The sequence below is a fragment of the Eschscholzia californica genome, unplaced genomic scaffold (assembly GCF_041429995.1).
Source record: "Eschscholzia californica isolate CP2 unplaced genomic scaffold, dmEscCali1.0.p SCAF_2, whole genome shotgun sequence".
Classification (NCBI taxonomy): domain Eukaryota; kingdom Viridiplantae; phylum Streptophyta; class Magnoliopsida; order Ranunculales; family Papaveraceae; genus Eschscholzia; species Eschscholzia californica.
This window is the reverse complement of record NW_028238309.1, coordinates 48,999,618-49,011,602: the sequence shown is the minus strand read 5'-3', so window position 1 is coordinate 49,011,602 and position 11,985 is coordinate 48,999,618. Positions and strand designations below refer to the sequence as shown.

Here is an 11,985-nt window from a genome sequence, read left to right as displayed (position 1 = left end):
ATGAATAATCAAACTTAACAAAGTAGAGAAGTACAAATACTAAAGAAAAGTGTCAACTAATTTTATTGTCACAATCTTTTTAAGTTTAAGGGACCCATACTCATTTATGGTGGGTGATTTTGGAAAATAAGAGAAATTTTTGGAACAATAAGTTTTGGGTGGAAACAAAAAATTTTTGTTTCTTCCAAATTCCGAACATCACTTTTAATTAATTTCCTGTTTTTCATTCATTCTTCTTCCCTTCTCATCTCCGTCAGAATTCTGGCGGCTTCTACCATACTCCAAGTCCAACGGCGTCCACCATTAATGCCGGTTATCACCATTACCAAATCCACCCTTACTTAGTATAATTTACATGAAACATCTCCCTCCAACAAAACGAAAAGGCTGAAGAATTGGGAGAGGGAGAGAGATTTGGACAGGCTAGGGTTTTTCTGTGTAATACGCTTTAGGAATATGGGGCATTTCAATGTTCAACTGTAAACACTGAAAAAAGAGGCACCTTATAAATACCCAAGCTTGATTAGCAAAAATGCTCTTTGCTTGTTGTACTTAGGTGAATTAGGAGAGGGAGAGAGATTTGGAGAGGGAGAGAGATTTGGGAGAGGGAGAGAGATTTGGACAGGCTAGGGTTTTTCTGTGTAATACGCTTTAGTAATATGGGGCATTTCAATGTTCAACTGTAAACACTGAAAAAAGAGGCACCTTAAAAATACCCAAGCTTGATTAGCAAAAATGCTCTCTGCTTGTTGTACTTAGGTGAATTAGGGCACGAAAGTTTCCACGATTCCTTACAAAACCCATTATTACTCCAAACCCATTATTACTCGTGATATTTGGTCAGTGCCGCGTCAGGGCGTGGATGATGTGCAGTTGCGCATCGAGTAGCAAGGGTGTTGCGGAAGCCGGCGGGGGAGGCAAAAGCCTCATCCTCTAAATTGGAAGCATGAAAAGGCGAAATCATGCGTCGACTCTTTCCTTCACGCCCGACTGTGTCACCGATCCGGTGCAAACGCCGCTTACCGGCGAATCTCTCTAAGAAAATTCTATGTCGGAGAATTTAGATGGTAAAAAGATTTCGTAGGGTTATAAGGTAGGGTCTCTCTTTGGGTTTAAGCTCCCTGAATTACTCCCTAATTTACATTCTTCTTTACTTGTTACTATGTTGTCTATACTATATTAAGATAACGCAAGAAAGAAAAAAGAAACTGTCAACAACAAAAAAAAGAAAAAAAAAAACAAACAAACAAACAAACCACAAAAAGACACACAATCTCTAAGCAAATTAACGGATTGTGTAGAAAGTTCATCGGTCATTGAAAGAACTCATTCAAACTAAGTCAATGTACATCCAATATAATTTGATCTATTTGGTCATTCATAACTTCACAATAATTATCCATTAAAGTCTGCACTCATTGGAAACAGAAACCATACCGAAAATGCCCTAAATTTGTGGGTTGGGAAGCTCAATCCAAAAGAACAGACAATATTCTCAAATAACAGATGAATTGGGCAAAAGTTTTTGGTGGATTTTTGGTGGATGAAATCTCTGGGCGGTGGATTCTGTCAGCAACAAGGGAGTGTGTTTGGCTAAATTTTTTTGTTTTTCGCCCTTTAAAATTTTGCACCCCAGATAGCTTTCTTATTTCCCCCAATCTCCCACCTTATTTATTACTCTCTTTGTGGCCCTAACATCTTAAGATATTACACCCCACGAAGAATTGAGTGGTTGTACAAAAAGTGGAATCTTGAGACCGACTACCGATTTAAGGTCTTGTTGACTCGAAAATTGACAATTCAGCTGGAAAATAGAATACAATATGAGAGGTCCTACCACGCGGAAAAGCTTTAGCTTTTGTGTGTTTGTATATATATATATATATATATATATATATATATATATATATATATATATATGCGATTCAGTTTGAAAACACAATTAATTTCTGATTTTGATTTCAGTACGTAATAATGGAGTCGAGGTCTATTTCTCTAATCTTCTTTCTTGTTGCATACTTCTTGTTCAGACCAAATTACAACAACTTCAGTTTTGGTTTTGTTTGTAAGGAAAGGGAGAGACAAGCTCTGATGTCCTTCAGAGCAGATTTAAAATATCCAAATAATATTTATTATTTTTTTGAAAATAGAAGTATTTATGACAAGAATATATTATCAACTTGGGATGGTAAAGAATGTTGCAATTGGACAGGAGTGTTTTGCAATCCGAGAACGGGAAATGTTGTTGAACTTCATCTACAATCCTTATCACTAGGTGGTAAATTAAATCCTTCTCTGCTTCAACTAAAATATTTATATGATTTGAACTTAAGTTTGAATGACTTTGAGGGTATTCAGATACCTTCTTTCTTGGGCTCCCTCCGTAATTTGAGATATCTCGATCTACACAGAGCAAATTTTGGTGGAATGATTCCTCAGGAATTTGGAAACTTATCCAATCTTCATTTTCTTGATATTAATGGTAACTACCTGGTAGATGTTAGTGATCTTCAATGGCTCTCTCATCTTTCTTCTCTTCAACATCTCGACATGAGTTATGTGAACCTCAGCAAGGTAAGTCATAAGTGGCTACATGTGATTAACATGTTCCCATCTTTAGTCCAGTTACGTCTTGCTTTCTGTCATCTAGATTCATCCATAGTACCAACTCTTCCACACATAAACTTTACATCTCTTTCAATTCTCGATCTTTCTCATAACAATATTAATTCTTCATTATTACCTGCATGGTTATATAATCTTACTAGACTTGAAGTACTTCATCTCAGTCAAAGTAATTTCTACGGAACAATTTCAAAAGATATTGGAAATCTATGCAACTTGAAGTCGTTGGATTTATCAGTTAACAAACTATCTGGCCCTTTGCCTGAGCAATTGGGGAAATTGCAGAATCTCGAATACCTCTTTCTCGAGGATAACTCCTTTTCTGGTTCAATTCCCTCGTCGTTAGGAAGATTATCATTATTAAAAGATTTACGACTTCAAAATAATGAATTGAATGGATCATTGCCAGAAACAATAGGGCATCTCTCAAATTTAGAAACATTACTAGTCTCTGGTAATGAATTACAGGGCGTTGTAACTGAAGTTCACTTTGCCAATCTCCGAAGATTAAAACAGTTAGAAATTGATTCAGTTGATTTAAAGTTGAGCTCGACTTGGAGACCTCCTTTTCAACTCGAACGATTATCATTTAGAAATTGTCACATAGGATCTCGATTTCCCCAATGGTTAAAAACACAAAAAGATTTATGGAATATTAATTTATCCAACACAAGAATATCCGGCACAGTTCCTACTTGGTTTTGGGAGATGTCTTCTCGAATGGGTAATTTAAATCTAGGCCACAATAGACTCACTGGAGAATTACCAAAGTTATTGAAATTTAGTTCTACTTTAACAGAAGTTAACTTGAGTTCCAACCATTTTATTGGCCCACTACCTCTTGTATCATCTGGTGTTTCACTACTAGATCTTTCTCACAACTCCTTATCAGGTCCTATTTCCTCATTCCTATGTCATAGAGAGTTTGGCGAAATGGATCGATTAGATGTCCTTGATCTCTCAAACAACGCCCTTTACGGAGAGATTCCAGAATGTTGGTTTAACTCATCGTATTTGTCATCGCTAAACTTGGAAAGTAATAATTTAACTGGAAAAATTCCTAGCTCTATTGGTTCTTTAGTTGAATTACAATCCTTGCATTTGGGCAATAATTCTCTATCTGGTGAACTACCTCGATCATTGAGAAACTGTACTAGGTTAGTAACAATTGATCTTGGTGGGAATAGATTCGGTGGAAGCATATCAACATTGCTGGGAGCAAACTTTTCAAACCTTATAGTTCTTAGGTTGCGTGAAAATAAGTTCATTGGTGGTATTCCTAAAGCACTTTGTAACCTCACTTCACTAAAAATATTGGATATCGCTCATAACAACTTATCTGGAAAAATTCCAAGCTCTATTGGTTCTTTAGTTCAATTAAAATCCTTGCATTTGGATAATAATTCTCTATCCGGTGAACTACCTAAGTCATTGCGAAACTGTACCAATTTAATAGTGATTGATCTTGGTGAGAATAAATTCAGTGGGAGCATATCAACATGGTTGGGAGCAGACTTTTATAACCTTATACTTCTTAGGTTGCGTCAAAATAAGTTCAATGGTGGTATTCCAGAGGCACTTTGTAGCCTCACTTCACTACAAATATTGGATATTTCTCATAACAACTTATCAGGATCAATTCCAAGATGTTTCAGCAATTTAAGTGCCATGACTTTGAAGCAAAAACCTAGGGACTATTTTAGCATCACCATTCAAGGCTATGTTGAAACTGCTTCATTGGTAACGCATGGAAGAGAATATGTGTACAGTAACTCTCTTTTACTTGTTACAATCATAGATCTTTCTAGAAACAACTTATTTGGGGAGATTCCTCAAGATCTAACAACACTTCAAGAGTTGAGATTTTTGAACTTATCTGAGAATTCTTTTGAAGGAGGGATCCCAGACGAAATAGGCAAGATGAGTACATTGGAATCTCTTGATTTCTCAATCAACAAACTTTCGGGTGAAATTCCTCAAAGCATTACAGATTTGGATTTCCTAAATCACTTGAACTTGTCATGTAATTACTTGTCAGGCGAAATTCCTACAAGTAACCAGTTGCTAAGTTTTACTGAATTGAGTTATGTCGGTAATCTAAAACTCTGTGGTATTCCACTCCAGAACTGCAATTACGATGGACAAGCTCAACCGCATGGATATGGTAGAGGAAAACATGACGATGGACAAGCTCAAGCGCCCGGATATGGTAGAGGAAAACAAGATGATGAGGAGGATGATTGGCTTGAGATGAAGTATTTTTATATTAGTGCATGGCTAGGATTTATAATAGGGTTTTGGGGTTTCTGTGGGGTGTTACTTTGGAAGCAATCTTGGAGACATTTTTATTTTGGGTTCGTTACTTCTTTGATACAAAAGTTTTTTAATTTTTGTGCACGGTAGTTTGGAAATATGTATCGACATGGTAAGAATATTTTAAATAACATACCCATCTCAATAAGAATAAGACTTTGGTTCTTAAGGTTGTGACAGTTTTCTTTTTCTTATGTGTAATTTGTGCATTTTCAGGACATATTTTTTTTTCAGCCAAAAAATTAACTTGATCAAACATTGCTCCCTAATCTTCATCTTTTTTATCACTTTCACCACCACAACTTCCCACTACCACCATGTTAGAAAAATTTAGTAATACCACAAATTAATGTAGGGATTGTAGAGACTTGAAACGTGTATTTAAATACACTTTCCTTAAAGCAATATTTGCTCCCTCTCCACTTGAGATTACTTATAGGTTATGAGCAAATTGCCTCCCAAGATATGACAAGCCTTATGTAAATCTGCACAAAGTAATATGTGAGGATTTACTTAAGGAGCACAAGAACAATCAAGATTTGGCTAAGAGTTTATTATAGAATAAAAAGATATTTCTGATTTTCTAAGTGAAGTGTTCTCTTGTTAATTCTCTTATTTATAAAGAATGAAACAACTTTTATGAAAGTTTGCAACCTTTCATAAAAGTAGTTAAAGTTGTAGAGATACATCTTCTTAATTTGAAATAATACTTATAATTCAAATACAAAAACTAGTAGACATAAATTTAAAATTCAAATGTTATTTTCAAAATAAAGTATATTTAAATTAAATTAACTTTACATAATAAATTGTTCATTTTTTCCAACAACCCCCCACTTGAACAATTTTATTAGAAACCTACTTAGCCAAATATATTTAGGTAGTATTAATGCATAAAATATGGTATCTTTCGATTTGAACCATACCTTAGTCTAAGTGCACAAAGTTCTATCGAAATCTCAGGTAGCTTGTAGCTTTGAACCAGTTATTCCTTATGATAAAACCGGTTACACCACACACACAATACATTTGTTCTTTTGCTCCACACAATTCTCGCTTAGCACTTTTATGGCCATGTGCTTCTTGGTTTCATGAATTATCCTTAGACAAACTCTAATCTAATGAGAGGCGACACCACCTCTAAGTTCACATAGTTGAAGTTCTTTCAGTATCTTTGCTACTTTAGAGATACTTGTCATTATCGACTGAACTTCATTAAGAGTATTAAACTCAAACTTACTTCGTAGCAACCAACACTTTTCATCTTTAATGGGGTTATATATAAATTAAAGTGTTGCACTAGTCACTTATCAATAACTTGTTGTTACCCATTGAACCTAAGACTAGTTATTTCTTAGTATTAGGTTGGGTTGCCATCATTGGTGACTTTTAATTTAAGAGTTTCAACCCCATCCCACTAGATGTTGATTTTACCATATCTCTTGGTAGAGGTTTGGTAAAAGGATCCGCTAGATTTTGATTTGATCTCACAAATGAAATCGAAATAATTCCATCTTGAATTAATTGTTTTACATACTCGTGTCGTAAACTAATATGTCTAGACTTGCCACTATATACTCCACTATATGCACGTGCTAATGTGGCTTGACTATCACAAAATATTGAAACGGGTGGAATTGGTTTTTTGATGAACGGAATCTCAATGAGTAGGTCTCTTAACCACTCAGCTTCTTTTCCCGTTGCCGCTAATGCTATGAATTCGGATTCCATAGTAGAATGAGTTATACAAGTTTGTTTCTTGGATCCCCAAGAAATTGCTCCACCACCAAAAGTAAATATCCAACCCGTGGTTGATTTTTTATCATCTCCACTAGATATCCAACTTGCATCTGAATATTCTTCCAAAATTTCAGGAAATTTTGAATATTGTAGGTTTAAATCTTTAGTCTTTTTAAGATAATTGTTATAACTAAAAGTCGCGGAAGCTATCGAACCTATCCTAGAAATTGATCCGATTATGAAGATGAATCGAAAAGCTAAGTCAAAATCAAATATGCAAACAGAAATTTAACGAGGTTCGGCTTTAAAGCCTACGTCCTCGGGCGAACAAGAAATCTTTATTGAAGGATAGATGAAGACGACTAACACAACCCGCAAGTTCGTCCCAAGATGGTACCGTATAGAATTTAACCTTCTATACTAGATCTTCGACAACCGAGAAATTAAACACCGCTCAAAACTATGAACAAAAAATTTCTCTCTCACTTGCTCTCTCTCTTTAGCTCTCTCTAAAGAAGAGTTGTTGTTGCTTGTGTTTGTTTTTTGATTACAAAGCACTCAACCCCTATTTATATATATTATAAGCCAAAAAATTGGAAACTGCCTATTGAGCCAAAAAATTGGAAACCATCCCAATTTGGAAACTGCCTATTGCTGCCTCTTAAACCTCCTCTTCAATTTTTAGAAACTGCCTCTTACAATTCTCCACCTCGTACACAATTTGATATACTTCAAATTTTGGACGAACACCAGGATACTCCTTGTAAGATATATCTTCCTTTTGTAACTTCATCCGACTGCACCATATGACCATGGTTGCCTACGTACCCTTTTACAGGATCAAGCCTACCGTAGTTCTACCAACCCTTCACATAAAGATTATCTTGTCGCCATTACGCCCTTTCGGGAAACTTAACACGAGCCGATTTGTAGCAATTCCAGACAATGCTGAAACTTGCTACATGTCACCACTTTAGTCAACATGTCAGCGGGATTCTCATCTGTGTGTACCTTCATGAGAGAAACATCACCTTCCTCTATGACATCTCGTACAAAGTGATACCTGACATCGATATGCTTAGTGCGAGCATGGTGAACCTGATTCTTCGCCAAGTGGATCGCACTTTGACTATCACACCATACATCCACGCACTCTTGCTTAATCCCTAGATCATCCAGAAGACCCCACAACCACAATGCTTCCTTCACACCCTCGGCCATAGCCATATACTCGGCCTCCGTAGTAGATAACGCAACTGTAGATTGTAACATCGATCGCCAACTAACTGGAGCACCATGTACCTTAAATACATAACCAGTAGTAGATCGTCTTCTATCTAGATCGCCAGCATAATCCGAGTCAACATAACCGCTTACCTGACATGTGTCTCCACCAAAGCACAAACCCGTATCAACGGTACCTTTCAAGTACCTCAAGACCCACTTCACAGCTTCCCAATGTGTCTTCCCCGGGTTTGCCATAAACCTACTAACCACACTGACTGCCTGTGAAATATCCGGACGAGTACACACCATAGCGTACATCAAACTGCCAACTGCACTAGCATACGGTACACGATCCATTTGATCCTTCTCCACCGTAGTAGTGGGAGATTGTTTTCCCGAGAGCCTGAAGTGTGGTGCCAAAGGTGTTGACACCGCCTTCGCATTCGGCATCCCGAATCGAGAAACTACTCGTTCAATGTAACCTTTCTGATTCAAGTACAGCTTCTTACTTGACCGCTCTCTCTTAATCTCCATTCCCAGTATCTTCTTTGCAGCGCCCATGTCTTTCATCTCAAACTCTTGACTGAGTTGAGATTTCAACTTATCTATCTCCACCATGCAGAAGCAATAAGCATGTCATCCACATAAAAAAGGAGATAAATAAAGTCACCTTCGCGAAGGTTCTTGATGTATACACAACAATCATAGTCACTTCTGCGAAAACCATGCTTTAGCATGAAAAAATCAAATCGTTTGTACCATTGGCGAGGGGATTGTTTCAATCCGTAAAGAGACTTCCTCAAACGACATACTTGATTTTCTTTACCCTCAACCTTGTATCCCTCAGGTTGAGCCATATAAATTTCTTCTTCCAAATCACCGTGCAAGAAGGCGGTTTTAACATCGAGTTGTTCCAGCTCAAGATCACTGTGAGCAACAATACTCAATAGCACCCGAATAGAAGTATGTTTCACGACTGGTGAGAAAATCTCATTGTAGTCGACCCCTTCTTTCTGTGCATAACCCTTGGCCACTAGTCTTGCCTTATACCTTGTACCCTTGATTTCGGAAGAATCCTCTTTCTTCTTGTACACCCATTTACAACCAATAACAGACTTACCTTCGAGCAATGGGACAACCTCCCATGTCTTGTTCTTGTGAAGAGACTCCATCTCTTCTTGCATAGCAACCAACCAACTCTCTCTTTCCTCCGCGGTAATAGCTTGTTTGAAGGTGACCGGCTCGTCGTCTTCCACCGAGAGTGCATATTCAACCACATTTGCCTGCCCGTAATGCCTAAGAGGTTTGTCTGACCCTAACCTCTGTACCGGCTTATATAATCGTTTCGGCCTAGTGTGTACCGAAACATCCTGATGCTGTTGTTGTAAAACTTGTGTACCTTCCCCTTGAACCTCCTCATGATCGGGTTCATCAATTTCCTCATCCTGAGTTTTATCCTGATGCTCCACCTGATCATGATTCCTAGAAACCCGTTGGTCTTCGGCTTCTACTTCCACTACTTGAGCTTTAGTAGACCCAACATCACCACAATTAGGCACCGTAGCTTTCGCCATAGCTACAATAGATGACTCATCAAACACCACATCTCTGCTGATTACAAACTTCTTGTCTTCCGTACACCATAGCCGATAACCCTTGACTCCTGTAGCATATCCTAAGAAAATTGCCTTCTTTGCTCTATTGTCAAGTTTGTTACCTTTAACATGGTAATAGGCCGTACAACCGAAAACCTTAAGTCTCCCGTAATCTGCATGTTCACCTGACCACACCTCGTAAGGTATGCCGCCATCTAAAGAAGAATGTGGAGACCTGTTCACAATATAACAAGCTGTAGCAACAGATTCTGCCCACCATTCTACGCCTAGTCCCGAATTGGAGCGCATACATCTAGCCTTCTCAAGTAGTGTACGGTTCAATCTCTCTGCGACTCCATTCTGCTGAGGTGTGTTTACTACTGTCCAGTGCCTCACAATGCCTTCCTGATTACAAAACTCCTTGAATGCCCCATCCGTGTACTCGGTCCCATTATCCGACCTTAACGTCTTCAGCTTTCGACCAGTTTTGTTCTCAACCATTGCTTTCCACACCAGGAACGTGTTGAATACCTCATTCTTATGCTTCAGAAAATAAAGCCAGATAAATCTCGAATGATCATCAACGAACGTAACAAAATACCTGGAACCACCCTTGGAAGGTAACTTTGCCGGTCCCCAGACATCGGTGTGTACGTAGTCTAACACCTCTTTGCTCCTGTGCTTGCTTGTAGAGAACGTCACCCTGTGTGCCTTCCCGAACACACACTGCTCACAAAAATCCATGCAAGGCTTCTTCATGTCCTTCAACAAGCCTTTCCCGCACATCAAAGATAGACCCTTTTCTGACATATGCCCAAGGCGCATATGCCAAAGCCTCGTACTAGCCATTGGATCCCTTCCACTAATTCCTACTGCTACATCTCCAGTAATTGTTGTCCCCAAAAGTTTGTATAAATTACCGTGACGAGTACCTCTCATTACCACCAAAGAACCCTTAACGACTTTTATGGAGCCATTCTCTATAATTATCTTACAGCCGTTCCGCTCCAACACACCAAGGGAAATTAGATTTTTCCGCAAATCGGGTATGTGTCTTACGTCCGTCAATGTTCTCACCACTCCATCGTGCATCTTGATCCGTATGGTTCCGAGTCCCACAGTTTTACATATACTATCATCACCTAGTATAACTGTACCACCATCTATACTCCTATAGGTAGTAAACCATTCCCTATTTGGGCACATATGGTGTGACGCCCCTGAATCAAGCATCCACTTATCGAAGATCTTCTCAGACACCTCTGTCACCGAGAAACATTCGTCCGCCTCTTCTGACACGTATCCCGCCTCTTGCATCTCTTGTTTCTCCTTGTAGCCTTCGTTCTTTTGCTTCAACTTTCTCTTTGGACAAGCCGCTTTAAAGTGGCCAAGCTCACCACAACTAAAGCACGTTTTCTTGAAAGGGCCTCTAGATTTCCCGCCCTTTCCCTTTCCCCTTTCATTACTCCTCCCCCTCGTTACAAACAACCCTTGTGCTTGTTCTTTGTCTACTCCACCCGACGCCATACTGCTATTAGCAACCTTACGAAGGTCATCCGCTAATAGCGAATTTCTCGTCTCTTCCATGCTTAGACTATCACCAACAAGCATCAAAGTTTGAACAAGGTTCTCATAGGATTTAGGCAATGAAAGTAACAATATGAGGGCTTGGTCCTCATCCTCAACCTTAACATCAATATCCTTCAAATCTGAGATAATCCTGTCAAACCTATTCACATATTCCTGAATAGAAGAACCCTCTTCCATTCTACATGTGAATAATTTGGATTTTAAGTAGACCCGATTCGTTAAAGTTTTCGTCATGAAACTGCTTTCTAGCTTTAACCACACACCCGCCGCCGTTGTTTCTTCGTCTACTAGGAACGCCACGTCCCTCTCAAGACACAACATAATGGTAGCCCGTGCTTCGAGATCTAACTCTTCCCAATCCTCATCTGACATATCTCCTGGTTTCTTTCCCGTCAACGTCTTATGTAATTTCTGCGAGATTAACAGATTCTTCATCTGCATCTGCCAATAAGAAAAATCGTTTTTCCCATTGAACTTCTCTATCTCATATTTCCCTGATTTGACCGTACCACTTCTCGATCCCATTTTCTCTTCGTTCAATCTCAACAAGGCTCTGGTACCAATTGTTATAACTAAAAGTCGCGGAAGCTATCGAACCTATCCTAGAAATTGATCCGATTATGAAGATGAATCGAAAAGCTAAGTCAAAATTAAATATGCAAACAGAAATTTAACGAGGTTCGGCTTTAAAGCCTACGTCCTCGGGCGAACAAGAAATCTTTATTGAAGGATAGATGAAGACGACTAACACAACCCGCAAGTTCGTCCCAAGATGGTACCGTATAGAATTTAACCTTCGATACTAGATCTTCGACAACCGAGAAATTAAACACCGCTCAAAACTATGAACAAAAAATTTCTCTCTCACTTGCTCTCTCTCTTTAGCTCTCTCTAA

General features: G+C 38.6%; 1 protein-coding gene across 1 annotated transcript; it reads left to right on the top strand.

Annotated features, from left to right (window-relative positions):
• Positions 1-1,974: 1,974 nt before the first annotated feature.
• Positions 1,975-5,028, top strand: LOC147558643 (receptor-like protein EIX2). Its single transcript, XM_086659042.1, has one exon. The coding sequence runs from the start codon at positions 1,975-1,977 to the stop codon at positions 5,026-5,028; it is 3,054 nt and encodes a 1,017-aa protein (XP_086515168.1).
• Positions 5,029-11,985: the final 6,957 nt, after the last annotated feature.

Coding starts and splice junctions, on each gene's coding strand:
- LOC147558643 (XM_086659042.1), top strand. CDS start 1,975: ATGGAGTCGAGGTCTATTTCTCTAATCTTCTTTCTTGTTGCATACTTC.